The 20,148-nt window shown below is 40.4% G+C and overlaps 1 protein-coding gene and 1 long non-coding RNA gene across 2 annotated transcripts in view; one reads left to right on the plus strand and one right to left on the minus strand.

Annotated features, from left to right (window-relative positions):
• Positions 1 to 7,941: 7,941 nt before the first annotated feature.
• Positions 7,942 to 9,027, minus strand: LOC118161770. Its single transcript, XR_004748157.1, has 2 exons — positions 8,704 to 9,027; positions 7,942 to 8,498 (listed from the first exon to the last, which is right to left on the minus strand). It is a non-coding gene; the product is annotated as an uncharacterized LOC118161770 (long non-coding RNA).
• A 598-nt stretch (positions 9,028 to 9,625) lies between these two features.
• Positions 9,626 to 20,148, plus strand: part of MTDH (metadherin) — a 33,129-nt gene continuing 22,606 nt past the window's right edge. Inside the window, exons 1-2 of the mRNA XM_035317404.1 lie at positions 9,626 to 10,052; positions 15,853 to 15,957. Coding sequence (XP_035173295.1) covers positions 9,660 to 10,052; positions 15,853 to 15,957 — 498 coding nt within the window. The 5' untranslated portion in view covers positions 9,626 to 9,659. The remainder of the gene's footprint in view (positions 10,053 to 15,852; positions 15,958 to 20,148) is intronic.

Consider the following 20,148-nt stretch of genomic DNA (forward strand, 5'->3'; position numbering starts at 1 on the left):
AACAAGTGGAGCAGATGGAGATTCTTCCATGCTTTTCCCATCCAGACTGATCCATTCAGGTATTTGGGTCATTACAGCAGTAACTAAAAGCAACAATGTGCCCCACAGCACATCATCAACAGGACTCCATTGTACCAGACCCAACATACAAATGATAATGATACAGTAAAAAACATGCATTATTTTGCCCTGAAGAGTTTCAATGCAACACAGTTGAGATAAAGCAAGATGCAACATATGTACACAGTACCTGTAGTAAAGGACACCAAACCTTTTAACTATATTATATGTTACTTTTTGTTTCATGTTCAGTTATCTAATGTACTATACTGGGATATATTTAATGAAAAATAATTAGTGAATGATTTACATGGAGTATGGAATTTGTAAAGAGCAAGAGTTCAGGCATAACTTGGGAATGAAAAACAGGGGAGGATGCAGGGAATCAGGATGGGATAGAGGAAGGTAAGTCAGAGGGCAGATAGATGGGGTCATGGAAAAGACAGTAGAAGGAACAGGCCAACAAGTTGGGGAAAAAAGTGTCCTGTGTGGAGCACACAGTATATTATGTGTGCCCTGTTGAATAAATATACCATCTACTGGCCTATCAAAAAATCTCTTCTCTTCATTACTTTGTGAGTGTTACTGCAAGAAATGCAGTGTTTCAGAAGGATTTGTCCCAGAGAACTTTGAGAGAAAAAAAAAAAAAAAGAGAGAGAAAAAAAAAAACTCATGATAAACAGAAATACTTTAAAAGATTATCCAGACATCAGCATTAGGAATTGCATGTAACTATTAGAGGCACTTTGGCATCCGCATAATTGTATCACCTTGGATTTTAATAGGGATCCATTGTCTTGTAAAGATTTTTAAGCATCTGTTAGTTCTTCCCTAATGCACTCAGACTGCTGATATCCTGAGAAAATGTTCTTATTATTGTTCAGTATAATTCCCCAAAGAATATCCCACACTTCACGAGAGGATTTGAGAGTCTGATTTTTAATACAGGAAATAGAATATCTATTTTAGACACAGTAAAAATGGGGCAGCAATTGTTGAACAGTCTCCATAAATGACATGTAATAAAAATAAGTATCATAAAAGCTAGCCTTTAGTCTAGGCGACTGAATATTCTGTATAATCTCAAAGGGACTTTAAATATAAAACAGAAGAAAAGAAGACAAGAGGACATGCAGAAGTTTGTTAAAGTCAGAGACCACAGGCTGTCAAGATGTGCTGACAGCACAAAGGAAGCACAGCTGCAGGTAGAAAGCTAGTATGCTGCTCAGAAATTGGGTGTGCAGCCTGCAACAGCTCTGTCATAGCAGTTCATGATCATGTGTATGTTTTGAAAAATACATGGAACTAAACACCTGTGACTTCTTAAGTCTCCTTTTTTTTTTTTTTCTCTCTCTCTCTCTTTTTTTTTTTTTTTTGTTTGTTTAAAATTAAACACTTAGGCCAGTTCACCTTTTTGAAGCTATAAAATGCTTCTTAAAGTTCAATATATAGAAGAATGAATTAATAGTGCATTTGGTAAAAATAGAACTAAAGGAAAGAGTTCATGAATTTGAATCAAAGTGCTGACTAGCAGTTTTAGCTAGCAGACAGGGTGGAAAATCCATACAGGTTGAAACAGTTCAACTACTTTGCAAAAAAGTGTTTTTGTTCAGGAATGCCAAAAACTTTAAAATATGAATTTTTGTTTCAAAAGAATATTTTCTCACATTTTAAAAACAGACAAAGCTAAAATGAGAAGAAGACTAAGCAAAAGTCTAAGACTAAGCAAAAAAAAGTGCTGATCTCTTCTCTCTGGGGACAGCGACAGGACCCAAGGGAACGGCATGGAGCTGGGACAGGGGAGGGTCAGGCTGGGGGTTAGGGAAAGGTTCTGCACCCAGAGGGTGGTCAGGCACTGGGACAGGCTCCCCAGGGCAGTGGTCATGGCACCGAGCCTGCTGGAGTTCAAAAAGCTTTTGGACAATGCACTCAGACATATGGTCTGATTTTTTGGGTGGTCCCTTGGGAAACCAGGAGTTGGACTCGATGTTCTTTGAGGGTCCCTTCCAGCTTGGGATATCCTATGGTTCTATGAAAAGAGGTAACTCTGAATGAAACAGGAAAAAAAAAGTAATATTTCACATTTTGGCCAATATTGTTTCTACCATTTCTGAACAGAATTTTTGCCATTGTCCCCATTGTTCTGGTTTAACTTTCAGTCCAAAATGCCTATTTAATTACCAGCTTCTGTTTTATTTACAATATTAATTATTTACTGATTTTCAGGTTCTATAAGTCTGTTTTCTCGTGTAAAACTCACAGTTTTCTCAGTACTTAAAAGACTGGAGCATATGACACGGAAGGAGAGTTGGTTTTGGTAGGCCTGTAGTAGAGATGACTAAGAGGGAATTAACTGATGCCTTCAGCTAACTAAAGAAGAGTTATAGAGAAAACAGAGCCAGACGCTTATCAAGTGTGTGCAGCAGAAAGACAGGAGGTAATGGCTGCAAGCTGCATCACAGGAAATTCCAGTGCGATACAAAGATAACATCCTTCACAATGAGTGCAGCCAAGCACTGAAATCTGAAACCAGAGAACCCAAAAAATCTCCATTCTTGGAGATTTTCAAAGCCTGACAGGGCAAGGCTGAGCAACCTGGTCAAACTTCATAATTAGACCTGCTTTGAGCAGGGGATGGGAATAAATAGGCCCAGCCAACCTAACTCATTCTGTAATGCAAAATGTGAAGGTTCTGCATAGCAGTGCTCTGGTTTAGATCAAAACCGCACATGGAATGATTAAGTAACAACCACATGGTTCCCCAAAAGTCCCAGTCAGACTAGGAATCACACTGGGAATCAGGTCTGCATGAAAGTTCACAGAAATCTAGATGGCCTCTTTCATGCCCTTCTTCAGACTTCCAGGTTGAGCTTGCCTGATGAGGAAATTTTCAAAAGCAAACACTTCTTCTCTTTGCCTATGTAAGACATTTTAATAGGTTGAGTCCAATAAAAGGAGTAAATGTGAATAATGTACTCTGATTATTCGCAGTCCTTAACTATTAGTTGGTGTTGGACTACTGGTTTTGTGTTGGACCACTCCAAACAAATTTCCAATGACAAAAAATTGCTGTAGGTTGCAGCCAGCTCTAGGTTGCCCCACTTCAGCAGTCGTGTTGGACCAGATGACCTCCATAGGTTTGATTTCCTTTGCCCTACAGTCTTCATGATCTAAACATCTTCACAGAACCTTACAGTGCACAGCAAAGCATACAACACACCCCTCAATTTCATTCTATAAAACTCACTCTGGCAAGCTGCAACACAGCCTTTGCATTGTTCTTAGAGTTTGACCTTAAAAAAAAAAAAAAAAAAAAAAAAAGTAGTTAGGTAGTTATGTCTTAACATCGCATTGTACCCAAATGAAACAGAGGCATGCCCTAGTCAGTATGGCCACAGCCCACCAGCTATAGGAGAGCCTTGAGCAGTGTGGGTACAAGTCAGCTCTTGCCACCCCAGGGTCAGGAGCTGAAACTATCCCTGGGATTATTTTATTGAGCACTGTAGAGATAACCTTTAGAGTGATCTTTCAGGAAGCCAGGCTCCAAGGAATTTTAAATGAGGCTGAGTTTTTTAGTAAGGCTTCTGCCTTACTAAGGAATAATTTCAATCTGAAGTAGATTTTAGGATCAGCTAGATATTTCTTTTCCTATTTGATTTTCAAAAAGTCTAATTGGTATGTAAATTTTCACATTAAGAACAACTAAGAATGCCAAATCAAGTACCCAAAAGTTAGAAAATGCCAGACTTAGCATTGACAGTGCAGATTGAATCCACATATGCTCCATGTATTATTCATAGTTTCATGGCTGTTTTTTCTCCTCCCAAGGGACTATACAGCTTTCACCTACTAGAAAAGGGACTGAAAACCCATGATATCCTAGCACAAGGAAGGGTTTTCTGGGTTTTCAAGAGTATAGCTGACCAGAACAGGTCTCCTCTGTGGAAGTCCTTCCTCACAGCCATGGGTGTTCAGGATTCACAGCACCCTGACCCAGACCTGACTTCCTATGGGAGCCCCAGGTGTGCTACATCAAAAGCTCACCGAAACAGAGACATTTCTCTTAGTGACTGTCATTTCCTTGCATGGGATTTTTCTGATAACATTTGGTATATTTGAATATTCCCAGTGACCTCTAGGTCAGAACTGCAGAAACTAGCCCATGCCTGTAAAATAGTTATTTGGGGTAGAACCCAGAGGAACAACTAAAAGACCTTGAAGAGGTCTACTACACACTGATGTCCCTGCCTCCTGTTACTAGCTGGTTCGGATACTGACAGCATAGGAGACTCTGCATTGTAGACTGTAGTGCAAAAGGTTAAATGCATAAATGAGCCTGCACACTTTGCTTCTGTAATTGCATTGCTAATAAATGAACCATGCAGTTTCAAGCCAACTTGGTTCCATCTGTATAAACAGCAACCACCTCTTGATTGAAAGGCTGTATTAGGAAAACTGCCTTGCCTATGAAATGAAGCTGTGAAAACTCTCCAAAGATAAATGTTAGAAGACCTATTATGTGGGATATTTAATGTACACTTGACAAAATACAGAAAACAATTTTGTATTTCCACAGATATGAGTTAATAGGCCTATAATTCTGTGTTTGCATTCTGTTAATTCAAACTTTTTTATTCCCAGCTGGGTAGCAAGTCTTTGCATATTTATTTTTCTCAGCGCTTAAGGCTGATAGAAATTTGAATGTGAACAGTCTGCCAAAGTGTTCTTCACCTCCCAAGACACTCATGAGCTCCATCAGTCATAGCGACAATTTAGCTTTGATGGCTAAGCACTATTTATGTCAAAAGTTTAATGAGAACAGACTTACCCTTCATACAGGGAATTAAGATGATGATTTTTGTGAGAAGGTTTCTACATTTGCATGATATGGTTATACACAAGAATGTGAGCAATAATAAAAAATAAGGTAAAATGAATAAATACTTTGAAGACAGTATTCCTTAGCAGTGAATTTTGATTTAGGATTCTGTGTCAGTTCAAGAAGCTGAACATATCGATAAGAAAAATAAATAAGGTGAACTTACAAAGTACAAGCGGAGCATGGATTACTCATCTTTTAACTGAAATGTCCTCTTCCTCTCCCCTTAGGTGGGAAAGAAATATTTCCTGAGGCATTGCGGTAGAAAAACTGAAATTGTCCCAAGACTTGCTGAAATCATTCACTACTATGAGAAGAGGAGGTCACTGAGTGTTGGCCCAGGACAGCCAACCACAGCCCAAATGAACAAATCCTTGGGGCACAATTATTTTTTTCACCCTACACCTTCCTTCAACAGACCCTTTAGGGCCTCTCTCCAAATGAAACCTTGTGCTTTGTCTCTCTCTCAACACTAAACCTACATGCTGATGGAGATGTAGCCTAAAATACCCCAGCTACGGCCCAGTCTGATACGTCCTCAGGGAAGAATTCTGTTTGCATGTCCCTCTTCTCTCTAACAGCCCTTTTGCTGCCCCACTCCCTGCCTTCTTCCTTTACAAACACTAACTCCCTTACCCTAAAGCTGTGCTACAGCTGAAGCTTAGCACACCACCACTAGGCTTTGCCTGGTGGAGCTGTCTCAGGCATTAAATTTTCTGCCACCCAATCCTTCCCTTCACAGCCCTTTTTGAAGTCTGTTCCAGCTGCAGCTCTAGGCTTTGCCTACAGATCCTAACCCTAACCTAAACCTTAACCCCTAACCTAAACCTTAACCTCATTCAGATGAATGAGATTTAACCCAAAATAGCCTAGCCCTAGCCAGATAAATGTCTGGCATTTAAACTGAGGCTGAGCATAAGATCTCAGCCACGACCCAGGTGAAAAAGATCTCAGAGGACATCCCACTCTCCCCCTTGGCAGCCCCTTGCCAGACAACTACAGCTGGAAATCCCACTCCTTGTATTTCTTCTAACCCTTACCCCAAACCTGTCAGCTGAGCCCTAGCCCAACAGACCCAGACATAGTCCAGGTGAACATGCCTTCAGCAAACAATTCTTCCGACGCCTGCTGTCCTTCAGCAGTCCCTTTTCAATCCTTATACAAACAGATCTTTAGACTTTCTTCCTTCTCTGAAACCGAAACATAACCAAGTCCCTAAGCACAGCTGTGGACTAAGACTTAGCCCAAGGCCCACGTGAGAAACTTCTCAGACAGTAATTCTTTCTGCAGCCCCTTTCCTTCCCCACTCTAAAAAGAGATCCAAACTTTGCCTGTTCCCTGTCCCCAAGCCTAATTTTAGCCTGAACTCTAAAACCCAACACCAACTGAGATGGCCAAAGACCCCAAGCCATTGTCAAGATGACCAAGTTCTCAGAAGAGGAATTCTTCAGCAACTCTTTTTCACGTTAACTTCAAGCAGAGCTCTAGACTCTGCCCCATTAAAACTCCAACTTAGTGTGAATGCAAAGGATGGGTTGAGCCTTAGCTCCAAATTGTGTTAATGGCATACTGCATTCACCTTAATGTAGTTTGAGGTCATGATGTATGTGAGATAATACAACAGCCAAATCTTGTCCAAGATTTGTCAACTTCTTGACATGAAAGAAACCTTACATTTATTTTGTCAGGATTCTATCTTCTCTCTTTAAATGCCGAGAGGCTCAATTTGCTTCTGTTATATCCACCTGACTTCTAGTCTAAAGAATATCCAGAGCTGCAAGGACATAGGGCTTCCACACTGATTTGTGATAATCATAAAATCTCATGGAACTGATATTTTTGAAGAATTAGTTTCTTTTTCTACATACCATATCAAAGAACAGATACTGAGATTTAAATATTCTTGTGCACCATCTGTATACTTCACCATAAGACCCTTCTGCCACTTCAAATTTTGTTGCAATAATTTTCCTTTTAGGCTTAGAGCTGTGGAAAGGTATTATACCGGGTAGGCTTAATAACGGTTGTAAAACAATGAGGGAAGAAGGAAGTGTGGAAGAAGAGAGATTAAAAAAAAAAAAAAAAAAAAAGTTTTATCTTTATTCTTTCTGGTTCTGTAATTATATTTTCTTTTGTAATGAGAATAATCAACCTTCTGCTCTGATTCTTGGAGAATGATGTAAGAAACATTTTATATTCTGCACTGCCAGAAAGTGTCCTTGGGATAGCTTTGGTCAAATAAAACCATTAAGAGATTTGAAGATTAATATTAAACTGCTATTTGTATCGAAATTAGTATGAAGTAAATGGTTTGCTTTATTTGAAGTGCATAGTCTCACTAGTACATAAGTTCCTGCCATTTTAAATGTTACCAAAACACACATTTCCTGCAAAATATTTCAATCAGTGACAAATCTTATGTCTACTTCTCGATGTATCACATTAGTTCAGTATAAAAAGATAAATTTCAGATTCATTTGTTTCACCATCCCAAGGAAACTGAAAGAGGCTACGTTCAAGGCAGATCTGCTCCCTTTTTAACACCAATCTGTTTCCTACGACCGCGCTGCTATTCACAGTGTTGCCACTCGGTGGTGCCACGGGGCCACAAAAACTTCAGACGATCTTAAATTCAACCGCTTATATTTTGCGATTGAGATTGATCAGGTTCTTGGCAGTGTTTTCTTGCCTAGGTAACTTTAAAATGATGAAAATCTATGTTCTATGGCCTGAGTTTTAAAAAAACATCAGTGGTAGCCAAACAATGTTTTCAGATTTGCATGTGCTTTTCAGACGATGTATTTTGTACTAAAACTACGTGATCACTGTTCTGCCACCCCTATCAATATAGGCCAGTATCTAACGTAAGCAACTACTTACAGAATGAGAATGTATTTGGCATGTTAGGGGGGGCTCAGCTGTGCAACTGCCTGTACCATGGTAGCTAACATTTTCCAATACATATGTATAGTCTATGCTGAAGCGTAAAAGCACAGAAAACAAAGTAGTAGGGCTTTTAATTAAGTTAATTTTAAAATATATAGCTATTACTAAGGTGTTCTGCCTTAGATAGTTGCTACAACTATGTGCAGCAATACCTTTCATTCCAACTTAAGTCAATTAGAAAAGTAGCACTTGACTGCCTGTTTAAAGGTGGCATAATAATAAAAAAAATCTCAAGAGCACTTTTGAAATACTTTACAAAGAACTCTATGAACTTTTAAAACATAAATACTGTGTATGAAAATATACTTACTTTACAAAATACGGCAAAGTTACCAGTATACAAAAACATTGTAAGCTGTGCTGTTTAAACAAACAAATGTTATTTTACTACATTTCAGATTTCAAGTATCCCACGCAGGCTGCTTTCTGCCAGACTATGAGAGATGAACACCCTTTATAAGATGCAAGCTGAAAGAATGGGACGAGGTGTTAGCTTCCAGCAACGTCCCACTGCAGAAGACTAAAGTTGCAGTAAAGCTTCTCGACCATGTCAGCTCCTGGGGTCTGACATCTATAATTCTGCAGGCACCCTGGACGCTGTGAGACCAGGTTTCTGAAAAATAAAAATAAAGACATGACATGCATTCAGGATCAAATTTTTTGGAGCTCATTTTTAAAGTGCATAGATAAATTAAGCTTTGGAGTTCTGACAGTATTTTACATAAAGCTCACCAATTAATTCCACATATTAAGCCAGCTGTGGGAGTTGAGATCTTAGGAAATACGGCACTTGGAAAGCATCTACGTTGTTATGCTACCTTGGCTAGTATATTTCGAAATTACACCGATTTTTCAGTGACATGTTTAAAAACCTTCTATATGAAAGAGAAGGCCTCTGAAGGTCCACGACACGGGCCTCTGAAGCGGGACGGGAGGCAGCATCTCGCTGCCCATCCCAGGAACCCGTGGGTTGCCTCGTGGCTGGCTTCGGCTGCTCCCTGTACCTGCACACAGGTACGTGCCAGTTCGCACGTTCGGCGTGGGGCGTGCGAGGCTCAGGACCAGAGGTGCTCCCGCTGGGGTGGCGGCACAATCCCAGGCGTTGCACAAGCACCGGGGCCCTGGGGCCTTCTGCGGTTTGGGGAGGCGCAGGAAGGCTTTCCCTACAGAACAAAACCCCTGCTGACATCTGTAGGCCAAGAAGAACCGGGGACGGCTTTGGTGTTGGTAAGAGCGGAGACAAACCATTAATTAACGCACCCACGCCTCTTCGGGGCGACTACAAAGCAACATGAAGGCGATCTAACACCGGTGGAAAGGCGCCCCGGCTGCTCACAGAGGGGTCGCTGCCTTGTCCCTACCTCCCTCCCTCAGCACCACGACCCCCGAGCCCCTCGGAGCCTCCTCCCCGCCGCCACCGGGCGGCGCCCGGCCTCGCTCAGCGGCTGCCACGTCGAGGCCGCCTCCCGGGGCCGAGGAGGAAGGAGGAGGAGGAGGAGGAGGAGGAGGAGGAGGAGGAGGAGGAGGAGGAGGAGGAGGGAAGCGGCCGCCGCCGAGGGGGCGGAGATGGCGGCGGGGCGCTGACGTTGCGGGGAGGAGGAAGGAGGAGGAAGAGGAGGAGACCCGGCTGCCTCCGGGGCAGAGGCTGCCGCGTCCCGCGGAGGCTCGGCGCGGCTCCGCGTCCCCCCCTCAGCGCCGTCCGTAAGGCGGTGGCCGCGATGCGCTCGGCCTGAGCGCCCGCCTCGGGTCCCCTTCGTGCCTGCGAGGGGCGGCGATGGCCGCGGGCGGCTGGCAGCAGGCGGCGGCCCAGCAGGCCGAGGAGACGGCGGCCCGGGTGCGGGACGCGCTGGCGGGAGGCCTGGGCCTGCTGCGAGCCGAGCTGGGCCTGGAGCTGGGCCTCGACCCGCACGGCCTGCCCACCTGGCTCGCCCTGGGGCTGCCGGCCGCGCTGGGGCTCGGGCTGCTCGGGCTGCTGCTGGCCCTGGCCTGCGGGAGCGGCCTCCGCAGGAAGGCAGCGGCCGGCCGGGCCGAGAGGAAGGGCGACGAGGCGGCGGCGGCGGCCCTGACAGGCGGCGGGGGGCCGGGCAAGGCGGCGGGGCAGCTGGTGCTGAAGGGCGACGAGCAGAAGAAGAGGAGCAAGAAGAAGCTGCCCGAGAAAGCGGCGAGGGTGAGCGGGGAGCCGGGGAGACTCGGCCACGGAGCCCCGGGCACCGCCGGGGAAGGGGGGGACAGGGTCCGAGGTAGTGGGGTTCACCCCGGTGGCATCTGCCGGGATCCCTCCGGGCTGCCCGGGGGCTTTGGAAACCCGGAGGAACAACATTGAGGTGAAAACGATGCTTTTTTCCTCCTGGGAAAGGAGGAGAGGGTTCCCTGCCTTTTTAATGGAGCCATGGGTTATGTATGCACACTGTACTGTTGAATTTTTACTGTCAGTATTGTCTTTTTACTACCAGTCGTAAGCTTACTGGAGCAGGAGCTGGTAGCAGAGACCTTACGCGGTTCAGCATTTCAAGGCAGGAGTCTCGGTCCAGGCAGGTACAGGCTGTTGGAAGCCTCGTAAAGGCTGCGATGATTCAAACTTGAGTAAGGCTTTCTGCTGCGCCTTTTCGGCAGGACACGTTAACACCAGGCTTGTGGTGAATTTGCCTCATTAGGAACACGTCTCAGTTGTTACAGAAAGGATCATCTCCTTTAATAAGGAAATCTGTCTCTCAGCAGCCCCTTAAAAACAGATCGTGACTGTCCTTTATTTTAATCCTCAGTCTGTGATGTAGGAATCTTGTGTCTTTGACAGCGTTTTCATGAGGAAATTAATTGAATGCAGAAATTATCAGCTGTCCTTTTCAAGCTTCCAATTATCATAGTTTTGGGACTTGGAAGGGATTGCTTCAATAGCTTTTATGTTGTTGATATGTTTGTAATCCTATTTACGTCCAAATGGATTATACGAATGAAAGTGCAGCAGATGTCCCCTGCCTTTTACAACTATGTCTTTTAATTATATAGTGCAAAATGTAGTATGAATTGTTTGCCTAATGACCAGAAAAAGGAGGTACAGAAAGGGGTTGTACCTTCGTTTGGTTCTATGGCAATGCTGAGACTTGAGAAGTTTTGTTTAAGATATTTTAGTTTTCTCTCCATAAAAAATTACAAAACTCTGTATTTACCACCAAACTGTCTTTGAACTTCTGAAACTCACTGGAGCTGATTCTGCAAGTAGCAGTAGGCTAATAACTAAGCCCCGAGAAGAGGAAGCACTGTGATTCAGAATTTTTCAAATGTTGCTAGGTCTCCATTTTGAAGAAGACACGGTAAAGATGCAGTGTTTTTTCCCTATCCTGAAAGGGACATCCTCCAAGGCTTAATGGATCTGTTTTGCTTTCTAGAAAACAGACCAATCCCGGAATTAATCCAGATTTTTCTTGTTTTATTTAAACTCCAGTATAAAAACAAAACATAAACTCTTGCAAGTCATCATTGGAGACACTGAAAAATGCCCGAACAGAAGAGTGAGTGAAGAAATAGATGTAGTATTGACAATGTTCTGCAGTGTAGGGCTTTATAAAAGCAAGCTTTGTATTAATTGTGTATAAACTTAACTAGCTGACATTTTCAGAGAATATAAATACTTGTATTGTTTCCAGCTTGGTTTACTCAGGCACAAAATAGTGAAAGTTAAGGCTAAGGAAGAGCAAATAGTTTCATAGTCAAAAAAAGAGTAAAAGAGTTTTTCATCTGTCAAGATATCATTCTGTATTCTTGAGATTTGCAAAGTTATTTTCGTAGTACTTTGTATCCATTATTTCAGTGCAGAGATAAGATTTAAAAAAACTTTGCAGGAAAGAAAATGAAAAACCTGAATCATTAACTACAGTGCAAATAAGTTTGTATCGGCAGTGAAGTTAAATAGGCCTGCCTCATGCTCGTTATCCAACATAAGTTCACGGGGAACTGTATTAGCACGTTCCAAGATTTTCTGACTTGTTTCACCATGAAAATCATTCAAAATTTAGAGAAGCAGCAAAAAATCCTACCGAAGGCTGTGTAGCGGTTTCATCTTGTATTTTTGTACACTCGTGCTAATAATGAGGTCTGTGAAGGAAAAAGAGTAAGCCTATTATCAGTAGATTTACCAGAGGGTTTGCTATGCCAGGGTCTAGATTTCCATTACAGGCATTACAGAAAGCTTAGAGCAACTGGTCTGGAGGATTAAAAAGCACACTCCAGATGTCTAATTAAAAGCCGTAGGGTTACTTTAATGTAGGGTTACTGAGCTCATTGTGGGGCGGGTGATGTATACTCTCATCAGTCAGGATCAGAAATGTTCTCCACCATTCCCTTTCTGAGGAAGAATATTACTGCTTTGTTTCTTGTTTGGATTTATTTGGTTCCTTTGTAGGTACAGTACAATTTAACTGATATTTTTAGTACGATGTGGAGTTGAATAGCAGGGAGTTGACTGGATGCTGTAGTAGCTGTGGTGTTCTGTTTAATGACTTGCTGTGGGTAGACTGAGATTGAACTCAGTGCTCATGAATGCTAAATCATTCAGAGAGCCAGTCCTGGCTTCTTCCAGCAGCTTGGAGCAAGGTAGCGTCATGGTATCCTCACTTCAGATTCTTTCTGTAGATGTGCAGAAAACCTCAAGCCCCTTTCTCTCTTTCCTTAGTTTGTCTCTCTTTCCTCACTTTGTCTTCCATCTCAGAGCTCTTTAGCCCCTATTAAGATTTTTTTTTCCTATCTAAAAATCTCCTGATCTTTGATTTTATTTCCTTTCCCTTGTGAGTAATTCCTGTTCCTCTCTTCTGCATTTTAAATCTTCAGAAGAAAAAGGTGAAACTGATCTTACATGGTTTCTGTACAGTCTGGAAAACACCATAGAAACTTAAGAGTAATAATCTGCATTGAGCTACAGCTTATAGACAGCCATTCATCCCATTTATTTACAGATGCAGAAAACACCAAGCTGACAATCTATTTCCTATTGTTTGAAGTATGCCAGAACAGTAAAGGCTACACACTGAAGTTTAATTTTGATACAAGCATTGGCATTCATTTGAGAAAGAGTCTTACTTGGCCTGCTTGAAAGAACTTTTCAGGCTCTGCTTATTACACTTAGAAATAGACCACACAAAGACTTTTTCATACTTTTAACTGATACTCACGTGTTGTACCTGTCAAACTGCAGCAGTAATAAGGCTGTAGGCTTGTCCAGGGCTTGCAGAGAAAATTGCTTAGTTTCTGTCTTAAGAAAAGCTTACAGAAAATAGTGCTAAATGGATTCTTTCATTGGCCAAAAAAACTGTAAGTAGGCGTAGCTTTGTAATGTGTAACTAAGGACTTTGGCTAATATGGCCTTGTAAAACTTGAATGATAGCAATTTCATTACTGCTTTTTGCAGTGTGAAACTGAGGTATGCGTAGCATTGTACTGTATTTAGAGAGCAATATGTTTCCCTTCAGCACTTAGTGTCAGCAAAACCTCTATTCTGCTTCTGGGTTACCTTAACGCCCTCAAAGAGGAATGGGTGTGGAAAAAGGGTTGTTTAAATACTGGAGTTTTAAGATCAGCAGGCAAGTCCAGAAGTGTGTTCAGAAGTCAATATTGTTATTGACAGCATTATTTCTGCTGTCACATCTTCACTATAGCAGTTAGGACAAAGGGAAAAAAGATGGCATATAATAACTTGACCAATCTAAGTGAATTAATATTATTGGTGGAGGTTCTAAACTTTGCGTCTTTAGCTGTAGTTGCCTTTTAAAAGAAACACTTCTCAATACTCTGGAAAAGCTTTTTTCTTTCCCGCTTCTGTTACTATCTCTGTTATACCCAAAAATGGTCACATGAATTTTGGTTAAAAGTCTATGATTCATCTGTGGGTAGAAATAAAATGTGGAAAGCTTCCACCAAAAAGGCAAATAATGCAAATATTCAGGGAGAAATGTATGACAGTTCAGGCTTTTAACCTTATTTCTAATGGTCATGGGCTCCGCAATCAGATGATCAGACAGTGTTTTAAGCAGTCATGTGGATGAATTTTTCTGGAGGGTTCTTAATGGATATGAATTAGTTTAGTACTTAAGAGAAATGGCTGAAGGTTTTACAAATTCAATATATTAAACATTCTGTGTTGAAGATTTGAGAGGGATAAAGACAGTGATATAAACTTAAGGTACGTATGTTATACCAAAGGAGCAAAGCAATGTACAGAATTAAAAGAAGTTAGCTAGCTGTAAACATTTCTGACACAAGTCCAATAGCAATACGAGAATAATGCAGCAAATCTGTTATCTTGACATACTAGTAAATAATGTAGAGATTCTTTTTCCACCTTACAATCTTAAACATCATGGATTTTAAAAAGACATTGCACCACTAACAACATAGCTGTCTGTATGGCATCTGGAAAAATAGGTTTGAGAACTGATTTTGGCAGTGGGTTATTGTCAAGACTGAACATCAGATCTTTGGTATCCCTGTGGAGTCTTGCACTGTGAGCTTTGTGGAGAGGAACTTCTGGACAGGCTTTGGAGAGATGGATCTATAAAATGATTTTTCAGAACGCCATGGGAAGAAGTGTAGTGTGCTAGATATAAAAGGTCTAGTTTAAAGCCAGCTGTTGCAGGAGGAGAGGGGTTAGGTGATCTGATCTTTCAATTTCTATTAATAGTTACAAATAACAAGTTGGCATGCTAGCTAACTACAGTAAGCAATACTATGATACTCACTGGTGCCAGGGGTGCTCTGTAAGCATAATATAAAATGGCAAGAAATAATTCCCTTCCCAGTTAAGAAGAGGGGCAGATCTGGTATTTAAAGGAGTAGGTCACACTAAGTTTGTAATGTAGCCTTTTACTTCACAGCAGTCAGGTTGGTTTAATGCGAACTTAAGGTAGCTCATGTTTTTTAATAAACAGAATAACTAAGAACAATGCATGGATTGGTTTAAGCTTTATTTAAATAGATGTCTTGCACAGGAAATACATTTGACCCAGACATTAAAGCAAATATGAAGAAGAGCGGTTACTTATGCTTAACACACTAAATTAGAGTGAAAATTAAATACCTGAATCATTATGAATAACAAGAAACTTGTTGTGTGGACCTAGTATCAATTAATACCTTTAGCAGTTGCATTTCTCTCAGTGAGAGTAATGGCTAATAGCAGTATAAAACTTCAGGTAGTTTAATCCTCTTCAACACAACTTTACTCTTCAGTTTTTGGGAACATTAAAGAAATTACTGTATTTTTGCATAGGGAATATGTAAGCTGAGGCATATGCCTCTGCTGTCAAAGTGATGATAAGATTTAGGACTGTCCAGATTTTTAACTTCATCATAGAAACTTTTGGAAAGTAATACATGCTAATTTCCTTCCTTTAATTACTGTGGAAGGGAAAATAGTTGGCTGATGTGATGACTACACTTGAGTCTGACCATCTGAAAAGAACAACAGGATGTTCTTTGTTCATGCTGCATGTTTAACTTCTAATTTCTGTTCTACTATGGAAGTTTAACTTGTCAAGTAAGTGAGCTGTGAGGGTTACGCATGGGTAGTTGGGGAATAAAGTGAAGAAATTTATTCCAGCTCGGAATGATTTGAAAAATTCAAGCTGCCACAAAGTGCTAAGCATGTTCATTTAATTAGATAACTCATGGCATGTACAGATGTCGCTGGTCTCAAAGCTGGTAACTTACAGAAATTTCTTTCAGTAAGTAATTCCTCTATTGAATAAGATTGAGATGAAATGAGGAGAATTCTAATTTCTTTCCATTCTCATTCATACACATGGTAAATACAGAACTGCAGTGGATATTTTGAGTGCTTATCCAAAATTCTGTGGATTTTACTCCATCTTGCAGGCATTTTGCAGTCAAATAGTTGCATTTCAATAATCTCATAGGCGAAGCTTTGCTTCATCTGCTTTCTCCATTTTTTTTATTATTTATATTTACTGTTCACACAGCCTAATGGACGGTCTTTCCTTGATGTATCTGAGGATGAAATAATACAGCCTGTCTGTAAAGAAAATACAAAGCAACCTTTGGATGCAGAAAAGAAGAATGAAAAGGTCAGTTATGTACTTGAAATTAAAATGTTGAAGTTTAATGCATGTTAACTTCAACATCTAAATATCTAAAATTTGTGGTAGGAAATCCAATTATTTTTCGGGGGGGGGGGGGGGGGGGCAGGGCATGTTTTTTACTATGAAGAGTATTAATCTAGTGCTCTGTTGGAAGGAGCTAATATATTTTCTCAGCTTCTGAGATTATGCCTTATCGTGGAGTGTTTGCATCAAGCAAAACAAACCCCCATGCTAAACGCTGATGCCATTGTTCGCAGTTTGAAGATGTTAAACCGACAGAAATTAAGTCTGTGTTTAATCTTTGTGGGTTTCTGTGGAGAAGTAGCATAATGATAGTATTGTTAAGTGGCTTGTAAATGGCCCAACAATCGAGGGACTACTATTCAAAGGATTAAGAGCACGTGCGTGCTTATTTCTTTTGTCAGATGTATCCATTAGTGATTAGGGATCTTAATTTCTGATGACAAACACAGGCTTTGAAGTCTGGTGTGAGCTTTCTTGTGCAAATTGAACAGCTGCATTAGAACATCTTTTTAAAGCTTGATCTGAAGCTGTCTTTAGTATGGCTACCTTGTACATAAAATGTTGGGTTTTTGTCCTGTGAGGACTGATCTCTTCTAGCTTTGTCATAAATGCTGTTTCTTCTGGGCAACGTAGATATATTTATGATAGGCCCCTGACCAAAACTTTATTTTGGTTCTTTTGATAACGTTGTGCATGAAATTTTTTTACTGACATCATTTTCTAAAAATATTAATACATCTGGCTTATGCTACAGTGAAGGCTGGGCTACCAGTTTTGTTCTGATCTGGTAAACATTGTATTTTTTGTTTTATTTTTTTACTATTAGGAATGATAAAAATTCATTCTTAAAATCCTTTAAATATGTACATATGTATGTTTTGACAAAGTAAACTGACTTAAATCATTTGATATATTTGAGAACTAATAGAATTATTTCCTTCACAAAATGCATTTGTTCTAACTATACTGAGGAGTATTGGAGAAAGAAAACATTATTTCATTACTGTAATTTGTTTAGCTCACTCAAGCTCTAATTAACTTACTTGACTACCCTTTTTTTTTTTTCAGTTAGTATGTTGGCAAAAAGAAAACTATCAAAAAGTTAATTGTATCGTGTCAGTTGGCTGTAGTACTCTGAAAGCTTTCATCATTGACAAATTGGCTTTTCTGTAAAATGGCGTCACCTTAAAATTTCATGCAGCATACTTCTTTCTCTTCTCCATGAGTCATGTATCAAACTGTTCTTTTCAAGAACAGAACAAAATGTGATCCTGAAGGAACAACCACATTTTTATTCTTAACTTTCACTTTATCTTAAGCATGTTTCCAGGCAGGTAAGGTGTTTCAATACTCAACCTGAGCTTTACCTTAAAATTGAATGTTGAAATGTTAAATGAAAGCTGCAGGAGATTGGTACCACCACATGGATTTCTGATGCTCGTTCAACAGATTGTTTTCATATCACTTTGGGGAAGCATGTTTGCCTCGGGAGTTGATTATTACCCTTCAATTAAAAACAGCCCCAAGTACTTGCTTTAAGCTACGGGTAACTTTGCAGACACTAATTATTTGGTTAAGCCTCTCGGGGCAACTGTTGTGTTGGTAACATTATAAGCCTGCTAAGAAAAACGTTAGGGGTCCTGTGTAGGTGTTCGTTCTTTGTATGGCTTGAGGTGGGCGGTAGGAGCTGACGGGTAGGATTTTAAGTAGTGTGTGCATGTATACAGATATATAAATACATATAATCTGTGACCTGAAGGGTATGATTTTTTTAGTTGTGCTTAAATATTTGCTTTTGATGAAGAATAGAGTTCCATTTGTGTTTCTGTATTTGTTAGCTGTTACAGCCTTGTGAATTTCATGCGTGTTTTTTCAGGGTAGTCATTTAGGTTTTGTCCTCTTGTTCTCCTTTGTGTGGAAGGGAAGCTTTGGGCAATGTCTAGATTGTGGCTGATTGATATAGTTCATTATTCTCTTGACATAGAACAGTTTCTTCCCTTTTTTTGACTTTGGTGACTTCCGCAGTACAGGGTTTTTAGTCATTTAGTATATGGGACTGTATTAAAAAAAATTCTCTGGATGAGACTGTAGAATCTTGAAACTTTATTGCCATTTTTTTTTTTTTTAAAATACACAAGACTGCCTTGTCTTGAATACTAGAAATAAACAGACCATTAAGAATGAAGAAGGACTTATTCCTCTATAGTTTGTTCTTTCATGGGGGGCCATGTATCTTACAGACATAAATTTTGGCAAGCCTGCCAAGTTCCTCATGTGCTCCTTGGCTGGTGGCAGACCCGACATTGGCAGCTTTCTCTGTTGCAGAAGCTGACACTTTGAATGAATAGGGCTCCTGCAAAGTGATTGGCTAGGCTGCTCGAGACACTTTAACATCTTTAACCTTTAGCAGTCAGTTTGTTACCAGGAGAATGATGGTTACAGAACTTGGTTTGGCAGGTGCTGAATAAGCTAGATACCTGATCATAGTTCCAGCTTCTTAGATTAAGTTCTAGGAACTCGGGTTAGGAAAGTAAATGTATTTTCAATATTCAAATTCTCAATCTTTGTTACTAACAAGGACTGTCTTTAAAATCTTACTTTCAAAACTATTAAGCTTTGATATTTTTATCAGGAAATGTAGTGTTTAATGTCAGTATCTCTGTAAAAGTGATTTTCTTAAGCAACTGCAGTTATAACTTGAAGAAGCAGTCATCTTAAACTGCTATCTGAAAGATTTGTGAAGTCTTCTGACATGTTCTCTTCATGTCAAAGACCAGATGAGTGGTGATGGTTTTGTGGATGTGAGATTCTAAGACCTCAGCTTCCATTCTCAGTGTAGCTGAGACTGGAAGACGAAGGTACGCGATCACTAACCTCTCCTTTGCCTAAGTGGCAAGAAGCAAATCATAATCATCTTTCATATCTGCTGTCATGCTTAATCCTTTACTTGGAAGGTGCTCTGAGAAATCATTTGGCTTGTTCATGTTCTTAGAACCAATTCTTCTCAGGTAGCTTTTGAAATGAATCCTTTTCTTTTAGAGACTGTTCAGAAGTCATACAGCCAGTGTGTGGGTAAAGGTAGGTTATACTGAGCAAGTTTGTTAAATAATTCTGTTTGGATGCTTGCATATTGAGGGTCCCCTAGTACAGCAAGTGGTGAATTAACTGCTCTAGTCAGTTCTGTAAGTGTTACAGGTGTGTTGGCACAGCACTGCATACAAGCAGTGACATTTTTATTAGCTCTGGGGCTGCACTAACAAGCTGTACTGCTTTCAATACCTGTGTGGAAGCTACAAGATGCTTTGGGGGCATGCAAACTCAAAGGCATGCACACTGCAGACCATGGTGGACCCATAAGATTTCTGCTACAACTGTGGTGATAACTTATTTGTTACCAGACCTAGAGAGATTGGTGTACAGTTCTTAGCCATCTAAGACTTGCAAATCATAGTCTGAACTCAGGTAAAAAGCTGGTAATTAACTATTACCTAGCTGCTAGTCTTACTCTAGATGTCCAGAAAGACATTCAGTATACTTGAAAAATCTCTATTAGAGTATTCACATACAGAGACAGCAAATCAGTGGAAGTTGTGATTTAATGTGAGTGGATAGCCTTCTTTCTTTAAAAACTTAAATATTTTTTTCCTTCAGGTTTATCTAGTAGTTCTTACACACCTCTTCACTAGATCAGAAAGCTTTGTAGCACTCTTTTCTTTCAAAAAAGGCAGGCGAGTCATTTGCCACCACTTGAGCTTATCAAAAGGTTAAACTCAAAGGTTTTTCTGCAAGATACTCCCTCCAGATATCTAGGGTCTTTTTTTTTTTTTTAAAGTAGTATCTTTTTAACATTTTATATTATACCTGTTGCACCAAAACTGCTTGCAGGGGTAGTCATCTCTGTTCCTATTCATTCATCTCTGCCTGCATAGCCAAGAAACAATGACAGGTGGAAACTTTTAAAATAAAAATAAATAAGTAAAAATGCATATTGGTCTAATCCCAGCTCCTGCTTTGAAGTAATTTTCCGTGCTGGAATTCTTACCAACTTGTGTTTTTGTTTTGTTTCTGTTTGCTTCTATTTTAAGGTATCACTGTCATTCTTTGTTGCTTGCTATATAACTATACAGTTTTTGCCAGTGGGATCTGTCTGTC

The sequence above is a fragment of the Oxyura jamaicensis genome, chromosome 2 (genome assembly GCF_011077185.1).
Source record: "Oxyura jamaicensis isolate SHBP4307 breed ruddy duck chromosome 2, BPBGC_Ojam_1.0, whole genome shotgun sequence".
NCBI classification, from domain to species: domain Eukaryota; kingdom Metazoa; phylum Chordata; class Aves; order Anseriformes; family Anatidae; genus Oxyura; species Oxyura jamaicensis.